At 42.3% G+C, this 24483-nt stretch overlaps 1 protein-coding gene across 2 annotated transcripts in view; it reads right to left on the reverse strand.

The window, feature by feature from the left end:
* The window catches only part of POLR3A (RNA polymerase III subunit A), a 316237-nt gene that overhangs the window by 286660 nt on the left and 5094 nt on the right, over positions 1-24483 (reverse strand). For both annotated transcript variants that reach the window (XM_085604841.1, XM_085604831.1), the window contains exon 2: positions 971-1106. In XM_085604841.1, coding sequence (XP_085460967.1) covers positions 971-1106 — 136 coding nt within the window. The remainder of the gene's footprint in view (positions 1-970; positions 1107-24483) is intronic.

The following is a 24483-nucleotide window of genomic DNA, read 5'->3' on the forward strand; positions in this document are numbered from 1 at the left end:
GTAGAGTGGAGAAGTGGAGCACAGTCTGCAGTGGCACAGAGTGGAGTGGCAGAGTAGATTGTTTCAGACTAGAGTGAAGTGGAGTGGTGCAGGGCAGAGTGCAGTGGTGTAGTGTGGAGTAATGCATAGAGTACAGTATGGTAGAGAGCAGTGGTGTAGAGTGGCATAGATTACAATGACAGAGTGCAATGGCGTACAGTGTTGTATAGAGTATAGTGGTGTAGAGTGCAGTGGTGTGGGGCAGATTGGCAGAGAGTGCAGTGGTGTAGATTGCATTGATTTTGAGTAAAGTGGTGTAGACAAATGGAGTCAAATGGCGAAGAGTGCATTGGTGCAGAGTAGCACTGGTCAGCAGTGATAAAGTACACAGTGTCCTAAAGCTAACAAAAACAAGATAAGCAAAAACGGAGGACCACAGCAAAGTTTTCGGGGGGGGGGGGGGGGGGACCATTTGAAGGCTGACAGGTCTAACAGTCAAGAATGCGCTTGGAATCTCTTAGTGTATCAGGATTCATTCCATTTTGATGAAACAATAAAAGTAGAGCACTCAAAATTCTGATATATGCCCAGGGTGTAACATAAAATGATAAAGATTACAAAGTAGAGAAAGTGGATCTGCTATTTCGAAATTACTACTTCCCCTGCGCTTGTTCCTTAGACAAACCTCTGCATTACATAAAACACAGAAAGCACTAAAAGAAATTAAAATCGTAGGTCTAAAATACTGCACCTTTGAACATGCAAAACATGCAGGAAGATGCAGAGTTGACAAGACAGCAACCAAAGACAGATATGAATACACGACACTGCAGCAGCTGGCATGATATGCGGAGACTTGGATAAATAGGACATGATTACTTGGGGGACAATGGGGTCTGGCTTTCATCATCAATGCCTGCAAGTTAAAAAACGTGCACATTTAAATCCAGCATTCAAGAGTCTAAAAACATTTTGACTCTTTGGTCCTTACCATACGATGATCCAAAACTCCATAAAGAAGAGGTGAATGGTGGTTGTCCTGGCTGTATAGATTCTTACTCACAACCTGTATGTGAGCCTGTTGCCTCATCTGCTCCGCTGACTTCATCCCAAAACAGATGTGGCTTCTGAAAGGGACAAATTCAAGGTCAGATTAGCCAAACATCTGCACAGCTTACAACAGTCATTTACTATAACAGCAAATAGTTGACAGCCATTGCTACAAAAGAGGGAATTGGTCCTTCAGTGAATATGGTGGACTACCCCTTTCTTCCATTACTTTCAACTCACCTCTAGAGTTGCATATTTGATCGCTCCTTCCTCAAAACCATGTACATATTAAACTGCAATCAAGCATCCCAGTCTTTCTGAGGAACAGGGATAGTATCCTTCTTCCCATGGATAAAGTACATAAACCCCAAAGGTGGTTTTAGATGCCCTCCTCCTCTCTTATAAGTAGGTCTCCCATTCCAGAAGGTCAAGAAAGGATTTCCTGCAAAGTGAGCCACTGTTTTCCCCTGCAGTTAAGTATGGCACTACCTTCTCCCAAGAGCTGGTACAGCAGATTCATATCACTGCTGATGCCAGTTAAATACAATTTGCCATTTTGGGTGGTTAACTTTAACAGACATGAGTTGCAAATGTAGTAGCCATACACAGAGTCTGAGGATGCCATTTTGGGCCTGTATGACTATAGGGTCAATCAGGAATACTTCTGACAAGTATTGCTGCTGCCATTGTGTAAGAAATTGGGGCATTAGTTGAGGAGGGCAAGTACTCACCGCAAGTAATAAATATAATCCTTGTAAGGGTGAACAACTAAAGTTACTAAAAAACCTGAGCTCAACCCCTTGGTAGCTAAGGCTTGAGGAAGACAGGCAGATGTGTAAAGTATTTGTGCAGTACTAAAACCGTAATAAGGTTATGAGGCAAAACAATAAGAATCCTAACATTCATTAGAAAATTGAGTACAATGTAATAAGTAAAATGACCTCAAGACAAAAATCCAACAATGGGAGCCAAAGATATGACTGTTTAAAGTGTTCAGTAGAAACAGCACGTAGAAGTAAAAAGTGCCGATGATAGTCAATGGTCGTGGTAGCCCAGGACCTAGGTGCAATTTGACACAGACTGCGATGAAGCGCAGGTCAGATACACCAACCAGGTTCGTCCTGGTCAAAGACTGTATCTTCTGACTTTGGGCCTTTACGTCCCAAGCCCCCACAGGAGAACCATTCTAACCCCACCTCCCCGGACCTCAGGTGAAGCAATTAGAGACTCGTAGGGTGACAGGCAGAGGCCACAGCAGGGTCCAATCTAGATCCAGTTTGCACTGGTCAGCTGGGCAGTTACAGGAAAAGGCATTTGTAGCTGGTTGTGTCCCTGTAGCTTTAATAGGAGGTCAGCCCTATGAACCTTGGAGGACACTTCTTTGTCCTGAATACAAAAGCAATAGCAGATCCAATCCTTTAGGGGTCTTCTTCGGTCTCAGACAGCAGATTCAGTTTTCTTCTGATCTTTACAGGACAAGAAGTGCTCTGAAGTAGGTGCATGGGTGGGAATGGGAATGACGCGTGATGATGTCCTAATCAATGGGTTAAAGATACTCTGGGATTATCCTATACATTTTGGCATTTTCACGATGGCAAAAGTCTTTGGCCACACTGAACTGAGGGCTGGGTATATGCATGGGGAGCGTACTATGGTAATCCTGGTGTCCTCTCACATTTAACACAAAAAAACAGTTTCAGGTAGTCTCTGTAGCCCCCCCCCTCAACAAACTCGGAGACAGAAGTCTGGTAGACATCAAATAGAGCTTTGAAACAGTAGATACACAATGTTTTGGCATTCTGTTCTCTTTGAAGTGCACCTCAATGTCATGACCCTGTATGAACGCTATGGAAAAGGGGGAAAACAAACCGAGTAGGTACACAAAAACATCCTACAGGTACCTTCTGTTTGTCTTTGTGTGACTGAGGAGTGAATGCAGCAAGAAAGTATCCCTGTAGGTTAGGGACTCCATCTTACAGAATACCTCTAGCGTGCCAGTCACACTGCCGCCCAATCACCCACTCGCGCCTATATAAATCCCGCCCTCGAATTGTCAGGTGCTTGACAGTCGTAGCTGGATTTATGTATGCAGACTTCCTGGATGCTCGCAGTGAACGTGAGCCTACCTTCAGCTGCTTTCATTCCACTGAGACTCACACGCAGGAGCGCAAGCCTCTCTCTGCGGTTTTCCAGCTTTTCACTCAAGCAAGTGAAACCTACACCTTTCTTCCCCCCCCCCCCCCCCGTCTACTCGCTCGCAGGAGTGCGAGTCATTCACGGCGGTATTACGCTCTACGCTCAGGAGAGCAAGATTACTGCACATCTTTCATCCTCGCAGGAGAGCGAGCCTTCCTTCCCACGGCCAGCCGACCCACAATTCTACGGTGTTCAGCGTGCCGGTGGGATTGTTTATTTTCTGTCGTTTGGCATTGGTAGAATTCCTCACGCTTTTACTGGGATATGCCATAGACTCGGTCTCAGCCATGCTATCTCTTCCACTCCCACAATATCAGAGCAATTCAGAAAGAGATTTAAAGAACACTTTGAAACAATTCTTGACCCTGCGCTGGCTTGAGAGATTAGTGGGACTGCTAGCATCATCCATTCAGGCAATCTTTCCCAGCCCATTGCATTATCATGCCCTGACACCCCTAAAGATTCCACACTAGTGGAATGGCCTTTCCTATTCAGATCGCATCCAAGTGACTTTGGAAGAGCATCACAAGCCTCAATGGTGGTATCATGTGATCACATGATCGCTTGGAATGGGAAGACCATTTTTGGTCTTGTTCCGTACATGGTTACCAAAACTGATGCCATCCATCTAGCATAGGCAGCTCGATGTGGAAGTCGGACTACTGGAGGTAGATGGTCCAAGTCCGGACTTTCTTTGTACATCAGAAACTGTTGGCATATACCTTTGAAATTCTCTAATTTTCTACCTGACACAATGCTGCATATTACTCAAGATGGACAGTCAAAAAGGTGCAATACCTGGATCGCTTAGGGGGAATATATTTGCACCTTCTTTCGTAGATGGCCAAAGACTTATGAAACTACTGACTACAACAATGGATCACAGTGAAAGTGGTTCACCTTCCATGCCAACTAAACGTAGTGGCCTACTGGAATTCAAGCGAGTGGAACTGAGATCTAACACTTTTTCCTAAACTATGCAGAAGTGGGAGCTATGTCAGATGGATCTATTGCATCTCGTATAACCTTCCAATTATCATCCTTCTCCAATTGGAGGCTGGATCAGTTGGCCCTTGAGACGGATGCCTTCTTGAAAATAGACTGGTCTGACCTATGCCTCCCCCTTCTTGGTGATTTTAAGAGTAGCCCTGCAGGTCAGACAGCAAACGACAAAGTTAATACTCATCTCCCCCTTTTGGAAAACCCAGACTTTCTTCCCAATTCTATAGGAACAGTCTTGCGTTTACTCTCTCCTCCTTCCGTGATCCCCAAATTCGCTCCTCGACCCTCTATGTCATCAACATCCTTTGGTTGTGACTCGGCAGTTGAGATTAATGGCCTGGAGACTTTTTGGAGACACTGGCAAGGGTCAAGCCTTTCAGACCAGGCTCTTGACATTGATAAATCATGGGCAGACTCCATTTCCAGGAGGTATCAGGCAGCCTGGAGACTTTGGACATGCTGGTGCTTGGAACAGGATTTGGATGCTGTGGCAGCTGACATAGATCACATTATAAATTTCTTATTTTCCTTAGTGACTGAGAACCCTCATACAGGATCATTACTTCCAGGTCGGCGAGTTCAGCTGGTCAACTTCCAGTGGCTAAACATAAAGGGAAACTGAAATGTTCAGATAGTTTTTTTTTTTAATGGAGGCCTATTTGTAGACTATTTGTCAGAGTAGGTCTTGAAGGTAACCTCTTGAATACCCAAAGATATTAAAGTAGTCGTCTCACTCACTTATCGTGACATTATTCATCATTGGCACCTATCCACCCCCTGGTAGGATGATACCACCAAGGCAGACTAAACCACGATTATGTGTTGGGACTTCTTAAATTAAATCTGACTAGATAAGCAGGGATCCAGATGAAATTTTGCTGTTAAAAATACCCACAGGTATACCCAAAGGGTTACTTTATTCACCGGGAACCTGGGGTGTGTATATAAATTTTGTTCCAAAGTTTTTTATCTAATGTAATCGTTCATCTTTTGTATTTGTGCCAACATGTTTCAGCCTACACCAAGAACCCAATCGGGTCTGGGGCCTTTGTCAGAGTAATAACTACCCTTCCGGCCTGCAGTTGCAGGCTAGGATCCATTTAGTACTTTGTCTCACACTCAGGGAGGGCACAGGGTGACAAGTACCCTTCCAGCCTGCAATGGCAGGCTGGGATCCGTTTAGTACTTTGTCTCACACTCAGGGTGGCACAAGCAGTGCTGTAGCCCTGGGTGGACACTCTGCCTTACATGCCCTTGGTACCCGGAGTACCATATACTAGGGACTTATAAGTACTTGCCAATTGGGGTTGGGCATCTCGGCATACACTTTATAATGGTAAAAAACCCTGCCATGGAGATCTCGTTACTAGGCCCCAGTACACTCAAAGTTAAAAAATAGTAGCTAGTAGTCCTAATGGGGCAGAAATTGGGGAGCGGGGGGGGCCTGCAAAAATCCTGCTTCCTTACACTAGCCTCTGTGTCCTCAATAGAATTGAAAATTCGTGTTCACAAATGCTTTAACCTTTTTGATTACAACCCAACCACTCTCTCACAACACTGCCTAAAAGGGCACCCACCTCTGCATAATACGTTTTCATCCTATGGACCAAATGTTTCATTTCTCTATTTCATATGTGGAATATAGTACACACTGATTATATGAGTACTGAAGGTCACCTAGGAGTTTCATGACCATATTGAAACCGAAGGCAGAGTTCCTTTAAAACATCATGGAATTCACATGGTCACACCATCACCCTTCCCACAAACTGCATAACTCCTTGGTATTGTTGGCTTTCATATGAAAGAGTAAGGATACTTATAGACAAAGAATAAAAGTAGAATCTGTACTGCCACATGATATTAGAATCAGTTTCATAGTTCAACTAAAAATGTAAAATGCTGCAGCTCAGAACAGAAAAATACAGCCAAAATTCTGCCTCTCTCATATTTGCAATAAATTTCCTCCTTTCTGGCGATCACGGTTCATTTAGAAAAAAGATCAGAAGTAGGAAAATCCAGTTCCAGTTTTACGTGTAGAAACTAAAGCTTCTCTTTGTCCTGCCTTTCTCATTGAATGCTGTTTCTGGCAGAAGATATTGTGACATCAGAAATCAAAATATAATAAGTAGTACAGTTGGAATACCAGATGCCAGTGTCACAGTGGCTAAGATATTACAAGGTGAGACATGCCCTCAGGGAATGTGTGTTGAAGGAGGAAACTAAGGAAGGCTTCCCACTGGAGGGGAGATTGTTAAATGGATGGGTGGACAGTAAACTCATCTCATTAACGTATGGTACTATAATGAGGAAAACACAGGCTCCCCTTCTAAAACTGCAGGATAGATGGCAGCAGGATCTGGGGGAGATAGTTGAAGTAGACTGGCAGATGGCATTGGGATTTCCCTACAGAGGTAGCAATAAAGGCAAGTTATTGTCTGGTTCAACTTTAATGTAAAGCCAGAATCCAAAGTAAACCTAGTATGATTTATTCCATATCAGAACATTGGAATGTTGAGCACTCACTGAAGACAAAGGAGTGCTCCGGGCTTCTAATGGCTGGTAGAAGGACGGAGAGCAACATTCCAATGTTTTTTTCATTTCACAACTGTTGTCTTTATTTTTTACAAATTAGAACATTCGCCCCTCTAGAGGCGGTATGTTCTAATAGCCTTAGAGCCCTGCTTAGCGGGCTCTACTGGTCATTAAAGGCACGCTCCCTTATTAAAAGCCCTCGCCTTCGGCTTGGGCCTTTAACACTGGAGTGGGCATTTAATGGCCAGTAGAGCCTGCTACGTCAGGCTCTAAGGCTACATTGAACACCAAAATGCAGCATACAAGATAACGTCCTGTCTTGGTACTCCCACTACATCAACTGTTAAAATAAAGGAGGATACGTAGACAGATCATGTAGGTAAAGGTTATAGATTTAGTCTTCAGGTTATATCTTTAGTCACAGGAAGATGGTAAGATCCAGGTAATGCCCCACCAGGGGCAGCCTCCTTGCTGCTCAGCCCACACATTCCAACTGACTCTTCTACTTAAAGCACCACCACTCCAGCATTCTAATGACCACCACTGGCTGAGCAGCAAGGCAGAGAACAACACTGGGGAGGATGCATTAACCAACAAGTAGATTACAACATCAACTACTCGCAATGTTACAAACCAAGGGATCTAGAACCCAAGAGTAGCATGCTCATGGAATGAAATACCTTACAACAGAAAATATATAAGAGCTGAACAAGATATACAGTTTAACATAGTTATATACAATAATGCAAATATTTATAAAAGGGCACATCTTACCCTCTTAAAGGAATAAATCCAGAAATAAATTCCTTCAATGGCCACCCGTGTCACACACAAAATCCGACATCCTCTTGGGTCTGGCATGCAACCTTCTTCTTCCTTCCACTTGTCATTTAAATTGCCACCTGAACATCTGTCACCATCAGAATCACTATCACTGACTGGCACATTTTCCCCTTCAGTCATCTCAAGTTTCTGCCATTACCACTGCCTGCCTCTTGTTCACGGTAACCCCATTCTCATTGCACACCCCTGGACTCTGACTCTCCTTGACAGGATTGAATAGTAACTCTACATTCATACTCCAGAAACTCCTTTTGTACAAACTACAGTTCCCTTTAAGAACTGCATGCCTTTCCATCTCTCAAACGGATGTCATTGTGTAAAACTTTTGACATTTGCAAAGATTCGGAGAGTTAACCTTCTTTTTTTACCTTCCATGTTTTTTTTTTTTACTTTTACCCACATACCGTCACAAATCTCTCCATTCTCCAAGCCCCTCTTGCAGTCAATTTTGTTTTACAATTTCAATGCTCATCAATAATCCTTCTTCTCACCTCTTCAATAGGCCCATTAAAATCAGGTGCCTGCAATAACCATTCAGGATTGCACTCAGTTCTCAGTCCCCTACCTCTCATCACTTCAAAAGGGAACACAATCAAAGCTTCAAGAATGACAGTTCTATAAGTCCACACAGTCTTGAGAACTTGAATCTCTCAATCTTCACCATTCTTTGCAATTTTTTGTATGGCTCTTTTCAACACTCTGTTAAACCTCTCAATCATGCTGTTTCCATTGAGACTGTATAGAGAACTGGTTCTATGCTTCACCTAAAGGTTCTCAAAATAATTCTTGGCTAAATTAGCCATAAATTGCACACCAATATCACTGATAATTTGTACTGATAACCCTTAATTCACAAAAGTCTTGTTGATAAACGTTAGCACTCCTACCAAGTCTATTTTACCTACCACTTTGAACACAGGCTACCTGGAGAACTCAATAATCATGGCAATGATATATTTTGATGCTGTGCCAATAGGACCCATGATATCGATAATCAGAGCATGCCAATGTCTCTCAGAAATAATTGGTTCACACATATTAGACCTCAAAGTTCTTAATGATTTGTCGGAATTGGCGCACTGCATACATTTCCTCACCAGCCTTTCCGCACTAATGTCCATACCTGGACACCAACACCATTTCTTAACTCCGTTTGGTATTCATGATGCCACAAAGACCTTTACGACACAATTTCATTATATTATCTTTAAGCATGGATAGAGGAATGTCTCTATCACCCCTGAGTACTAATCACTTACAATTCAGTTTTGATTTCCCAAAAGTATCTCAATTCCTTTGAAACAATGGATTTCTTAGGCCAACCTAGCTCCACCCATTTAATGAGCTTTTCCACATCACCCTCTTTGAAATATTTCCTTCTCAATTCCTCTTCCTTCACTCTGGGAGCACCTTGATCGTGAATTGAAGCAATTTGTAACTTATCCCAATCATTCTTATCGCACTCCAGTGTGTCCGTTGGCATGCAAGATAGGAAATCAGCTAAGACACTGCTTCTTCATGTTACTTACACCACCTTGTAAATTAAGTCTTGTAACCGCATTGATATACTCGCTATTCTAGCAGATACACTGAATACACCTTCAATGGTTAACAGTTTACTAAGGGATTTTTGGTCAGTCCATACTTTGCACAATTTGCCCCAAACAAAAGATCGAAAGAGTTCCTGGGCCCACACACTGGTGCAGGTTTCTCTCTCAATAGCTGAGAATTTCTCTTCTGCTAGAGTAATGCACCAGGGGCATATACAATCAGGGATGGGGAATTCCTATAGCCCGACGCCCAGGACATATTGTTTGCGGTCAAGGGCAACAAGTTTTAATGTGTATTTTGTCCTTGGACAAGTAGGCCCAACCCCCTACAACACAAACCCTTTGACTGCCAAATTGAAGTATCACGTTATGGATCAGAGAAGGGCACAGTCTGCAGTTAAGGTAATATTTATGTCCATGTGTTAATGCTGTTTAAACCTGTATATATGGTTCCTTAATGCAAAGCCTTTACTATTAAGGTGAGCGCTCCAAGTAAATGTTGTAAGCGCGGACTGCACTACTGACAGTGGTTCCAGTATCCATTATAAAAATGTGCACACACGTTTTTAAAGTTTAGCAATATGATGCTGTGTATAATGCTCCCAGAATTCTCTTGATTGGATGCAAATATTTGCAGAAGCTTGAAAGCAAGATTGAGGAGTATTTGCTTTCAAACAAATTGTTCACAAAAAAATGCAAGTAGGAATAAAACGTTTAGCTAAACTACTGTAAACCTTTAGGTACCATTTCTTTACAGCATCATTTAGTAAAATGTGTTGATGCATGCTAGTATTACCCAAAGAAGATTCATAATGGAAAATCAGTGTAACCAGTTTCAATAAGATTACTGGAAACATAAAAATAAACAAGCCTTGGCAAAGCCAGCAAGTCTTAAATTGGTGGTCAGCCTTTTGGTTTTGTCAATGTGTGACTTGTTTTGGCATGGTTTTTGTAAAGCCTTATTGGTGTGGGAGCTGCTGGGTCCTCCCCATTATAACAAACATTGGCAAAAGCAATAACCATTTTTGGTCTCAAAAAGCACACATTTCCACAGTAGTTCGTGGCACTGAACAGAACTATGTTGTGTGCCGATATGCTCCTTGTGAAAGAGCAGAATGATGTCACTCACAGTGAAGCCAGTCGATAGTGAGTGACAGAACTTACACAAAAGGTCATGGTTAATGCCAAACCTAATTAGGGGCCCACTTATAAAGAAAGTCTCAAAAGTGCACCCCTGGTATATGTCCTTGCATTAATTGCAGATATCCAACTTTTGTGAATTCACAAGAGTTTACAGGAGTTAGCTAAGAAATAGTACTCCTGGAAAATATTTGTGAACTGCATTTTAGCATGATCAAATATGCATGTCTAGATTTGCTCACGTGAAAATCTGAGTGTTTACAAGTTCTTTTTCCCTCCAACAAATTTTTTCCCAACTGTGGAAGAAGTTACACATCTGCTATTGTCAGGAGTAAAGTTCCAACCTTTATCGGTATGGTAAAAAGATTAGAAAAGAGTTAAAACCTTTAAAACGTGCAAGTTAGTAGGTTTGCACAGACCCTGGAACTATTGCATACCACTACCTTCAGCCCCAGTATGCAGATCTGCGGAAACGTGACAATGTAAAGGAATGGCTCGTGTTCAAACCCTACTATGGTATGAGCCCTGGCATAATCTGAGAGGCTATATCAGAGCTCTTATATAATGAGATTGCTGCCATAATTTGTCGCCGCATTACATATAACAAAAGGGACAAGTGGATTTTGTAACAGGACAAGTAGATTTATGAAGCAATCTGCCCCATGGACAAGTAGATATTTTATTAAATTCCACATGCCTGTACAATTATGGCCTCCATGCCTTTCCCATCAATCTGTGACAAAACACCTCCCAAGCCCATGCTGCTGGCATTCACGGTGAACGCACTATCAAAATTAGAGTCAAAGCATTTTAACAGTGGAGCTCCATTTATACCCTTCATGTCCACGAATTCTACCTTACATTCTTCAGATTACACACATTTCACTGTGTTCTTCAACAATTATCTTATATTGTACACCCTGCTAGAAAATCCTTTCACAAATTTTTCATAGAATTCAACTAGGCCCAAGAATGACCTGACTTCCTCCTTGTTAGAAGGATGTGAAGCATTCGGGATCGATTCCACAAACTTAGGTTTATTCGTCACTCCTTCACCACACACAACACATGACCAATATAAGTCACAAATTGCACCGCAAACTTAAGACTTAGAATACTCAACAATTAACCCTTTTTCTATTAGTGGGATCATGCACCTTCACACTCTCTAACATTTGCTAACTCCTTTGTTTTAACTTTACTTATCACCTCCTCATTCGACTCTTTAGACTCTTTTCAGATTGTTACCGCTGCGCCTGGATAACTTTGCTTTCCGTACTAGAGCCAAGATATCTTTAAGGTCAGGATCCCCATTGATGCACAATCTCTTTTGAACTGTTTAATCACATGTATGCAGGACTACTTGGTCCCAGATAAGCTGCTCCTGTAAATGAGCACATTTACAATCCCCTGCCAATTACTAAAGCGTGGCCACATATTCGTCAATTGCTTCTCCTAACTCCTGCTTTCTTTGGAAAAACTTGAAACTTACAATTCAAATACACACCTTAGGGGCAAATGGTTATCATAAACTCTTAAGGCATTAAATAGTAACATCCCCATAACATAAATCATTAACATCCCCACACCCAGTTGTTTTTGTCATTAGCTCATACACTTTTAAACACTCCGGTCCCGCTGAGTGCAAGAAAATCTTCTTTCTACTTTCATCTTTCCCTCTTCATCAATGGTTTCCAAAAAGTTTTAAAAATAGGATTCCACTCAACCCACTTCATCCGTGCATTCCCACCTGTGGCCCAAAATGCTTGTGGGGGATGAAAGAGGCACTAGTCAGTTGCGGAGCATGTTTAATTTTCTGGAACTAGGTCCAGAAACCAGAACCAAATACTTTGAACCACATGCTATGGAAAGAGCTACAGGACCATGACACGCAGCCGGCAAGAGCTTACCTCCAAGACTCAACCACACACCACTCTGGGATGTGCCTGCAAGTCTCCTGGCATTTAAGCATCTAGTTTGGAAGACACTAAAAATGCAATCTGTTATTGAGGACAAGGCCACTCTATCAAACAGAGCACATGGGTGGATGACGCTTAATAACTAATAAGTTCTCGCTCTACAAAAATATATTGCAACGGGTACCCAGCCTTCAGCAAGCTGTAGTTCTTAAGATTTCGACTGGGGTTACTAGCCGTAAAAAAACATCTAGTACCCTCACTATGTGGAAATCTATCTGTCGCCTCTGTGGGACTGGGAAGGACGACCTGCTACATCTAGTGCACTCTTGTAAAACGGTGCAAGATGAAAGGAGTCAGCTACTGACAAGGGCCTTCAACCAAAGGGGAATCCGCTCCAGAAGGCAGGCGGTCCTGGCCTGCTTTGACCTAGTGATGGAGCAAGGACTCGTAGAAAAGAGACTTGTTCGAAGGCAATCCTCTCATAATAACTCATAACGTCATACTAATTAATGTATTGTGTAATTAATTTGCAAAACAATTCAAATATCAGGAATAGGAGCAGCTTGCCTACGTGTTTTACTAACAAGTAACTCGAGTGAAATCTAAAATGCCCGCTAACGCGGGAAGTTGCATTGCGCATGCGTCAGCTACGTCTACGTAGTAATGACATTTTTTTTGCTTGAAGGGAATTGTTTGTTGTAACGCTTTTCGCCCTAAGTGGGATGGGTATTCCCAGACGTGGGACCCGTGCTCACTACGCCACTGGAGTCAAGCTATCCTGGCTGATGACGGTTGATAGCCAGAAACCGGTCCTAGGATGCTTGATTCCGGTCCAGGGAAGACATGGCTTGGCAGTTCGGGCTGGACTGTTCCCATGAGGCACAGGGTCAAGACTGATTTGCATATGGCCATGTCTGAACTGGGGTGGTGTAGTGGGCAAAAGAACGATGGATTTAACCCAGATCTCTTGACTGGGGGAGAATGTATGCATTGTCAGCATTCCGTACATCATTTGTTTGTTGTAACGCTGAAGGGAATTTGCTGCACTTGCCATACACCTCCAAAATGGCCACCTGAAACTCACATGTTGAGCATCTGCTTTGCTGAAACTAAAAGTCACTATTTTACTCATTGCTAATGCGGGGAGAGCATTTATAAGTAAATCGGATTAGAGTAGAGATAGGTGGTATACAGTGAAATCATTTTATTTTGAAACTAATATACATTTTCTTGACTTTATTAGTTCATATTCGGGCCTCCTGAGAGAGATCGTGGTCTATATCCCACGTGACCCGTTACACATGCGCAGTTTAAGTGAGCCAGAAGTCGCACTGTTATCCTTGAATGCCATCCAAGAAAAAAATCAGCAGCATGCCCTGGGAACCATCCCAATGACAAGCGAAAAGGAAGAGAATAATACCAAATGTATACTTTGTGATGATAAAAATTGTGAATACGGGTGAGAATAAAGATTTTTTAATAAAGATTAAGGAGCGGGATCATATTACAATGAAATAAAGAAAATCGACTAAAACCTGACATGGTGTGATGATCATCCCTTTTGCCTGGCCAAACAGAATTAGGAATTCTATGAGATTGAAACATTAAGGGGTGGTGCATGGTATTAGAAGAGTATAATTGAGGTACTTTAGTTAGATAGATCAGAGAGACCGGAATGCTGCAGAGCTCAGGATGCTGTCGGAGTATCGAGCGGAAGCTGAAGAAGGATTCTATTGCAGACTTATAATTTAAGCCAAATAATTAGAAGACAGCGGAAGAATCGAGGAGGAAGATAGTGTCAGAGTGGGGTGCGACGCAGGAATCGGATCTAGAAGAGGTCACCTATCCTGTACGGAATCCTATCCTGAAGTCTTTGTCTCCTGTCTTTTACCAGGAGTCTCCTCCCTACTCCTTGGCTAAGGGATCGGTTCTCACACCATTCTAGGTAACTATAATGAGCTACAGATTTATTTTGTGCTGCTCATTCTATCCTTTCATTTCCAAGTACCGTCATTGAAAGCCTTATTAATTTTAATCTTTTTCCTTCCATGGGTGACGGAGAGTCGTTTTTGTACTTTGATTTTGGCTCACATGAATTTCATTAGATAAACATTTAAAACTTCTTCCAGAATCTGTGGTGATTTCCATTGCAAAGAAAGTAAGGTTTATTTCGTGTCATTTCACCATCTACTAGTTCAACTAATAGTCCATTGACCAGAGGAAAGAACTTTTTGATCAGTGAAAGATTTGGTTAGAAATGTTAGATAACTAAATCTCAGACGGGCAATCATAAAATTGACTCCAGTGGATTAAACTGGCCTGGGTAAGTGTGTGTATGTTTATGGGCCCAAAGTGAATAGGAGGTATTAGAGTATCTGAGGCTGGTTTACCCGCTGGATCACTAGGGTACCCTCGGCTGAAATGTCGCTGCGTCAAATTTTTGCTGAAGGCTGAGCAGAGATTGATCCACAACAGACAAGTCCTGCCGAGTCAACCTGCTACGAAGGGACAATGGAAGATTCACTTTCCAACACCAAAGCATTCTAAACTGCACACTATGTCCTTACAACATTTTTTAGTAAAGTGCGACCTTCCAATAAGAGGCAGAACCAGGTCACGGAATTTTGGAATTTTTTTTTTTTTTTTTTTTTTTTTTTTTTTTGAAACCGTTTATTGCAGTTTATAAAAGTTACAGGTATGGGCCTACAACCACACGGCCGGCCGCTAGAGCATCAAAAACATATTACAGGCATACAGCCAAAAAGTCTCAAAGCGGTGCAAAGTAGGAAAACAGGAGTAATCAATGGTGCAGGCCTCACGGCTCCATGCCCACAGTACGGTTCCATTTTCTTAATGCAAAACAACAAACAAACCACAACCGAATTTTGGAAATCTTATCTATAAAACGTATACCCTTAACTATGTACTTCAACACCAAATTTTAAAACTTGAATTCTACATGTTTATGTCTACACCTGCTCTTATAAATGACTTGTTAATGCATCGCATTTATCCGTCAAATTTTATTGCAATGGTTTTAAGTAGCAATTATTTGATAAACTTAAACTAAACTTAGACTTGTGGGGGATAAAGATCAAAATGTTGTTTTGCCTTAATGTAAAACAGTAAGAGCAATTACAAAACCCAGAGTGTTCCCTTTTCACCAAAGGAGGTACTAGTTCACTAAGTGCAGCTAAGTGCCGAAAATGAATTAAACAGAAGAAATTAAACACAGTGTCCTTTCTTCACCCTAAGGAAGCGACCAGTCCACTGTGCTTAAAATTAATTTAAAAGTATGAGAGCAACTCTGAGATGGTCATATACTCACATTCCATCCTCGTCACTAAATTTTTACAGTTGAAATACAAGGTAACCCAAGTAAGATTTATTCTAAAGATTTATGGAAAGAGGGGGAGGCAAGATGGTGTCCGACTGACATCTTCGCTGTGATGCCCCTCTAAGCGTCCCCCTATTGACCGTTTAACGTGCTGTGAAATACCTTCTGAACCAAGTATGGAGTTCCGAAAACTACTAGAAGCACACCAAATTAAAAAGAATGCTGCAGAGAAACCTTACCTGGGGCTGACAAGCAACTCTTACGCAAAGGCTCGAACTCGCACATCTTCCCTGCCGCGAGGATGCCAGTACGGCTCGGGCTTCCCTGATTCATGCTGACCTGCGTGAGCTTTTCCCAGGAGGGCAGCTAGGAATCGTCACGCACTCCTCGCTGAAAGGAAAATCGGCCAGATCGTGCAGCGCTGTAGCCGCTACGGAGATCGCGTGAAGCCCGGCATAATTCCAATGATACTTTGTGTCTGCAACCGCAACTGCAACAACCAAGTAAGAATGACCGGCAAAGGGGCGAGAGTGGGGAAAGTGAAGAACGCGCTAGTATCCTCGCAGTCCAGTACAATGCTAGCGATCACTCGACAGAAAAAGCTGGACACTCTAGGTGCGAAAGGCAAATGAGAAAAAGGGGAGAGCGTTGACAAGAACTTTGTGGATAATGACACTGATCACGGTAACTGCCAAAAAAGATTCCGCTCGATCACTTAAGGAAACCGGCTGCTCTCAGCCTTTAATCACCAGCAGTTTCGGCCTGGCGAGAGGGGTGGAATATGATCCTCCAGTAGAGATTCCTGGTGTGGCAAACGAGATGGCGGGTCAGATTGAAGGAAGAGCGACTGTTTACACCGCACCTGCAGTATTAGGTGAATCACGGCCTTCAGACACTCTCTCCCCTGCTGATCAAGCAAGTGTTGCAGAACCCTCGATTCTGCCGATAGAAGGTGTTTTATTGGATAATACTGCCAGTTCTAGTAATAACATCAGTACCCCAAGAGGCAGCACAGATACCATGAAAGACACTGTAAGCTCTCTTCTAACATTGCAAGCTGCTAACAATGTGCTGCCAGATCACATACTGAAAACGCCTGATAATCAAGACAAGTTCTACTCCCTCGGTCGGAGATATCAGACATAAGCATTTCTTTGTCAAGCGGGGAGGAAGGAAATAAGTGGTATAGCAGCCCCAACACGGACACTCAGAAAAACAAGCAGGGTGTTAAAAAACTACAAAAGAAGAAAAGCACAGGTTGTTTTCAAAAGAATTGTGACATATTCGACAAAGAAGATGCAATGGACCTGAAGTGGGACTACAATGATACCCCACTTACGATATTCTCCAATTCCACGGCAGCCTCTAGTGGTAATCAAACAATCATTCGTAGTGATAAAGGGGGAGAACATGGAGTTTTAAGAAGCGAACCCGCTTTGACAGATATTCTGCAATCTATCAAGAGCTTCCAGGAGGAAGTCAAGGCAGATAGTCGCAGATCACGCCTGGCTGCCAAAAAACTGCAAGGGGCGGTCAGGAAGGTCGGCGAAACCTGCGACGAAATCGCAGATCGAATGGCCTAGGTGGAGGAAAGGATGGAACAACTAGAAAGAGATGTTGCCACGCTTAAAACACAGAATGATGAGCATGAGGGTGTGGTTAAAGATCTTATGTGGAAGATGGAGGAGCAGAAAACCGGCAGAGGCGTAACAATCTCCGTTTCCTAGGAATTCCGGAAGGTGTCGAAAAAGAGGACCCCAGGAAATTCATGATTACGCTTCTCAAAGGGGCTTTCCCAGAGCTACATTCCTGGGACCTGGATAAAGAAATACAGCGAGTTCATAGATTCCCTCTGTCTCCCGCTAAACGCACCACGGCACCACAACATCCTCGTGCTATGCTTTTGTTTTTTGGTAATTTCCTACTCCGTTAAACTCTTTATGACTTGGCTAGACCTACAAATAAGCGGTCCTTTGACGGAATAACCTTTTTCACCAGGCCTGATTTTGCGCACGCCACAGTCGAACTCAGGTTGAGACTCAGACAACTCTTTGACCCGTTTCAGAAACTAGGAGTTGAGGTGTACCTTCAAAATCCGGCCAGGTTAAAAACTGCATATAAAGGGGTCACACGTAGTTTCATTTCAGAAATTCAAGCCAAAAAGTATCTAGAGGAAGTCTCGGGACACAAGTAGTGTACGCAATGTATATAGTAATGGTAACTTCTTTGCAACTTGGTAGCTAGGCAGTTGTATTGTGTTGGGAATACAGATTTGTAATAATCTTGGGGTTCTCTTTCATCTGTTTTTCTCTTTCTTGTTTCCCTTTTTTGATGATAATTAAGGCATAATTTCTTTTTGTAATGGTGGTGGAGGGGGCGGCAGGTCAGACAGGTTGTGAAAAAGTGTAAGAAGAGATTCAATAGGCTAAACTGGCATGTTGGTAATACCAGGATACGGGGCATTAAGTGGGCCATGCAAAACATACGGAATATACAATGTAACGAGTTGGGATGGTTAAGAGTTTTATCTTTTGTGGTTTAAATGACATTAAAAAAAAGGCAAACAGTAGCGTTAGGGTTACAGGCATTGGGCACTAACATAATTTGTTTACAAAAAACACACAGAGGGTTCACAAACGTACATTTTAAAAACATTGGGGTATAGGCTGATTTGTGCAACGACAAAGGGAGCTAGGGTGCGGGGGGTTGCAATTTTAGCCATGGGTAGCGGCATGTTTTTAGTCACTCTAAAGCCGACAAATTTGGTCGCTGGGCGATCACAGAATGCCAATGTGGGAATGGGCAAAAGATAACACTCTGTGCTATTTATGGAAGCAATAGTGATGATCCGACGAGATCTCAAATGAACTCACGCATTGGCCACTACCTTTAATGATTTGCAGGGACTTCAATATCAATCTTCCCAATGACTGGTCCATGAAGGATGGTTGGCAATATGTTGGCCGCAAACCTAAAGTGTTTAAGGCATTGAGACATATGTGTTATACGCACGGGTTAGTGGACGGCTGGCAGACTTTAAAACCTAATGATCCAGGGTATACCTTTTTATCCAAACCACATCTTACCCATGTAAGATTAGATTATGTATTATTGTCTAATTCACTCAAAGCTAATTGCCAAATTGAGAAACTACCTCGAGTCCTAGCGGACAATAACCCGCTAATTTGTACCGTAGAAATAGGAATAAGAAATACAACACCCAGATCCTGGACTTTTGAGAAATCCCTGCTTTTAGACGACAATTATTGCGCTCACATGAGAGAGCGGTTCCCAAACTTTCTAACAGATAATATTGGGAGCACTTCAATTGAAGTAGTATGGGATGCCCTAAAAGCAGGGGTTCGAGGAGAGACGCTGCAATACCCCTTAAATGCCAATAAACGGGCTAGGGAATCGATACAGGTGCTTCAAGAAAGCCTGAGGCTGGCCAAGGAAGATCTGATAAGGGTAACAATGGGGAACAGCGGGGGAGAAGAATTAATAAAAATACAAAGCCAGGTGGCAATTGCAAAGGCCGCAAATACAAATATTTTTATTGACAAAGCCGTTAAAAAAGCGCTTTCACAAAAAGAAATGTTTTATGAAGCGAACAAGCAAATTGGACACCAGCTTGCTGTACGTATGAGGAAACAGGCCTCATCAAATTTGGTTTGCGAGATCTGTGATCCTCTGGGAGGCCAAATATCTGACCCAGAACTTATAATAGAAGCCTTCTGGTGTTTTTATCGCGATTTGTATACGGAGGCGGGGGGGGGGGGGTGACCCAGTAAGTATTGAAAGATACTTGGATAAAGTAGCTAATGATAAATTTGATGATGAACATCTGCCTATTCTAGAGGTGACCCCCAATATAGAAGAAATGTTATTCACAATCAAAAACCTGCCAAAAGGGAAAGCAACTGGATTGGATAGCATTCCCTCGGAATTCTATGAATCCTTTCTAGATCAAATTAAAAACACTTTAACAGACCTTATTATACACATTTTGAAAGGTGGCCAACCACCAAACTCTTGGTCTAGGGCAAAGATAGTCACTTTCCCAAAAAGAACAAGCCCCCAGAACAGTTCGGCTCATACTGTCGCATTACTCTTATTAACGCAGACTCAAAGATATATTTGAATGTTTTGGCTAATAGAATTGCTCCTATTGTTTATAAAGTAATTGCTAAATGTCAACACGGTTTAGTGCCAGGGAGATCTACCATTAACCACATTCAGAGATTGATCACTTTATTTGATAGCATGGATGTTGCAGGAGACCCTATGGCGCTGGTTCTTCTCGATGCGGAGAAGGCCTTTGATAGGGTCTCCTGGCAATTTCTTTGGGCTGCTATGTCCAGGGTTGGAATAAAGGAAGGCTATATCCAGGCATTGCAAAAATTGTATGTCATCCCTAGGGCGGTAGTTATGGTAAACGGCAGTTTAACTAAAGAATGTATAATATCTCGAGAAACACGGCAGGGCTGCCCTTGTTCACCGTTGCTTTTCGCAATTTACATCGACCCATTCATTCGTAGATTAGAAGGAAGTAGAGCAATTGAACCTATTTGGTCACAGGATTATTCCACCAAATCCTTGGCTTACGCGGATGACATTGCTATTGTAACACCAGATCCTAACATGGCCTTGACTGCTATTGAAAGTGAGGCTAATAACTTCGGACTAGTATCCGGATTTGCTCTCAACCAAGGGAAAACTCAGAATGTATTGAACAAGAAAAGTAAAATTAGTGATTCCCGTGTAGTAGAAAAGGCTATATATTTAGGAGTTTGTATATCATCTAATTTGAAAATCTGGTTAATTTAAATCTAAAGCCAATGACGGACTCAATGCAGAAAGATCTCCAACGCCTAGATAATCTACACCTTTCTATTATTGGTAGAGTTAATGCTGTGGAAATTGTCTTTTTTCCCAAAATGTTATATTTATTAAGAACAATATGCCTAGAATTTTCAACTTATTGGCTAAAATCAATAGAATGTATGTTTTCAAGCTTTATTTGGGCATACTCGCAACCCCGGCAGGCTTATAAACTCCTTACTCTTCCCAAGGATAGAGGCGGATTAGCTCACCCAAACTTAAAGGCTTATTATTGGGCATGGGTGTTATTATATAGTAGAGAGCTATTACAGAACAGCGCGGAAACGGAGGTGCCCGGGGGCAGGATGCCATCTATTTTTCAACTAGTTCTTGGCAGTAAGAGTAGAGGATTCTTCTGGTGACACTTGCACGATAGCTATCATAAAAAAGTTAAATTTAAAACGCCCTATAGTGGGTTTAAGGTATGGAAGGCTGTTAGAAAAATGCTTGGTATAGGGCGAATTTCTTTTTACACTCCCCTAAGGGATAACCCAACTCTCCCAGAAATTTTTAATGACAGATGTATACATACATGGAATGAGACGGGAATTGTCCAGATAGGCTGCCTCCTCTCCTCTGTAGGGATACAATCCTTTGAAGAACTTAAAAGATTTCCAATCGGACTGGCGGGATTTTTTTTAAACACCTTCAAATTAGAGACTTTGTCACGAAAGGTGGGGGGATGGGTATTGCTTGAAAAAGTTACTATAATAGAAGCACTAACTCATATCAAAAAAAGCTCTATTGGGGGGATATATGCACTTATTAATGCGCTGTTTTCGGATGATATAGAGAAAACCTCACAGAAGTGGTAGGAGAAAGTTGGAATGTCCATTGACAAATTTAACTATGCTTACCTAATGTCACAAACAATCCTCATGTCCACGAAATTGCAAGCACAATTTTTCAAAACTTGTTTTTTTTATATTATACGCCTGACAAAATTGCACAGTGGTGGAGCGGCAAGGGCACCTGTTGTCCAAGATGTATGCTATATAACACTGATTGTGTACACATCTTCTCTACTTGTGCAGGTTTAACATCTTTAAGGCAAGAGATAGAGAAATTGTTGACCACAGTACTCCAAAGCGATATAGTATTGTCTAGCGAAGTCATTTTATTAGGGGCGGCTGGTCCTAGTAATGCTAGAGTAGGCCATTAACTCATTTGTATTGCTATGACAGTTTTTAGGATGTGCATAGCCTCAGTGTGGCTGGTCTCTAACGCACTGTTGTTCCACCAGTGGCTAGCTAGGCTGTTAGCAATTTCTAATATGGAGGTTGCCAATTATAAACGGAAGGGCAGGAAACGTCGTAAAAGATGGTTGAAGATCTGGACCCATCTAGTAGAATGGTGCCAATCCCAAGGCTGTATTTAGTTGAATACTAATGTTTAATGGGGATCGGTTTGTGGGTGTTTTCCTTCTATTGAATTTAATGTATTATGGAACATCTGTTACTGAAGGCTATAATACAAAGTGAATAATGAAGATTGTATGTATACTTGTCTGACCTGGGGGGTGGGGGGTGATAATTGTCGGTAAAAACTGAAAAAAGATATTTTTTTTAAAAAGAAGAAGATTTATTCTAAATTTAAACACCATAATGCAGCATACAATAGAACGTCCTGTCTCGGTCCCCCCACTCCAACAACTGCTCACAATGTTCCAAACCAAGGGATCTAGAACCGAGGAGTAGCATGCTGATGGAATGAAAGAGACCTTGCAAAAGTAAACACATATAAGAGCTGCACAAGATATACAGTTAAAAATAGCTATATACAATAATAAAAATAGATATAACGTGACATCATAATTCTCCATCTGCCATATTACACAAGACCCTTACTACAATGGATCGGTGGAGCAGAGTGCGGACGGTCTCTGGGGCTGAGGGATGGAAGGCACACTACAGCATACATTATGGATTTGTTTCCTCTGCAAGCTTTCCAGGAGGTGGTGCAGTGTTCACAAGAGAAAGCCATTGGGATGCTCCTAGAGTTACAGCCTAGTTTGGATATACTGGACACATGGGGCCAACAGATATGTCAAGGTACCAGAAGATTCTAGTGAACCTCTTCTGCATGGTAGCAAAACAGGCCATTGCCCAAAAATGGGGCTATTGATATAGGGCAGAGGTCTTCAATCTGTGGGGCACGACCCCCGGGGGGGGGGGGCCGCGAAGTTCTGGCAAGGGGGTCACACATTCCCCAGCTTCACTTGTCCCTGCAATTCAAAACGTGTGCTTTCCTTTTGAAAAAAAGACAGACTCCTAGGATGGCTAATTTAGATCGTTATCAGCTGCTTGCCTGAATGAAATGCAAATGTGCCTATCAGTTAATCTGCAAGTGCAAAGGATGCTTGGGAACCGTTCTGGCTTTAATTGATCAAAATACTCCAAGCTTTGTGATGACAAATATTTGTTTTTTTGAGTGGAAGTGCAAAGCACGAACAACTGGGCTGGGAAGTGCTTGCTTTTAATTTTAATTGCATTTACACAGCCCTTAGTACCCCTAAAGAGGTGTTGAAGGAACAGCTATGGAAAAAAGAAGTATGCATTACATACACTCTGGTATTACTAAAATCTACGTTTTGGAAGCACCATTTTATCGTAAAACTATTTGCATCTTTTGCAGCATTCTATCTTACACTGTGTGTAATTTCAGTATAAAATAATGACATTCACAGTGCTTTCTGTCACAGTCTACCTCGTAGCACTATTCTCCACTGAACCAACCAAGATATAATTCTGTGGCTCTCTGGTTACACGCAGACCTCTGCAGTGCATTAACTAATGGAGGCTTCATAATGCTATAGTGCATTTCCCACTAACAACTTTTTAATTTATTTTTCATTTACGCGGGCCATTATTTTTTATGTAGATACCCGATGGTGAAAGACCTCAAAAACGTACAGAGGGCATCGCTTATGAAAATTGTTGCGTCACTGCGCCCTCCTTGTGACAATGGATGCGCCGCATTTAATGTACGGCGCACCATGTCGCAAGGAAATACAGATACGTCAGTATTTCTGCCGTACCTGTAGGGGCAAAAGTGGCGCATTGTTGGGGTGTGTCTGAAAACAGACGCAACTGTAGCAATGTGCCCTTTCACATGGGGCAAGCCCCATGTGAAAGGACCTGCGTCAGTCCTGTGAACCAGGTGTAAGATATTGACACAGTACTGTCCTAGAAGTGTCCGAGAAGTGTCCTTTATTGCGGGGGAACGCCCACCCTGCATACATCATACCTGACACAGGTATAATGTAGCGCAGGCCTTTGCAAAGTAACACATCTGCGTCACTTTGTAAATATGGTGCAGCGTGGCACATTAGTTACACCACCACAGTGTCACAAAAAGCGATGCATTAGAGGCATAAAAGTATGGCAGGCCTTCATAAGTGAGAACCAGAATATTTTGGGGCTTATTTATGAGAGGCTTGCATTGCCAGGGAATCACTTGTTTGACCATCCGGTGGTGCAAGCCTCTCAACCATACCTATGAGGCTGTGCAAAGTAACCCTGCATGGCTTTGCATGGCATCATAGATATTCAGTAAGACATAGCAGCACAAGTCACTGCTTGGCCTTACTCTGCGTCAAGGAGGTGTTCCAAGGGCTTTGTATGGGGTTCCCACCCAACAACCATAGATTTTGATGCTGCCCCATATTAACAAAAATCATGTAAACCTGGGGCAGCTCCAAAAAGGGACGCATCCCCAGTGGAGGCGGAACAAGGAGAGATGTTTATTTCTTCTCGTTTTTTCCTCTTTCCATGTGTGCTGCATTCTGCAGCTCACATAGAAAGAGAAAAACGCCTCTCTGGATTGTTTTTGTGAAGGAAGATGCCCCTTCCTGTAAAAAAACATACCTGCCTGTGTTGGTGCTAGGCATCAATTTGTGCACCAACGCAAGGGAAAAGGACACGAATGCACAGTATTTCATACATATGCCAATTCCTCATAAATTAGGCCTTTTGTTTTTAGCTACACCTTTGACTACACCCCCATGCTCACTGACCTTTGGTTTGCTAAAGGCTGTTTAATATTATTTCCC

The sequence above is a fragment of the Triturus cristatus genome, chromosome 1_2 (genome assembly GCF_964204655.1).
Source record: "Triturus cristatus chromosome 1_2, aTriCri1.1, whole genome shotgun sequence".
In the NCBI taxonomy this organism is placed as follows: Eukaryota; Metazoa; Chordata; class Amphibia; order Caudata; family Salamandridae; genus Triturus; species Triturus cristatus.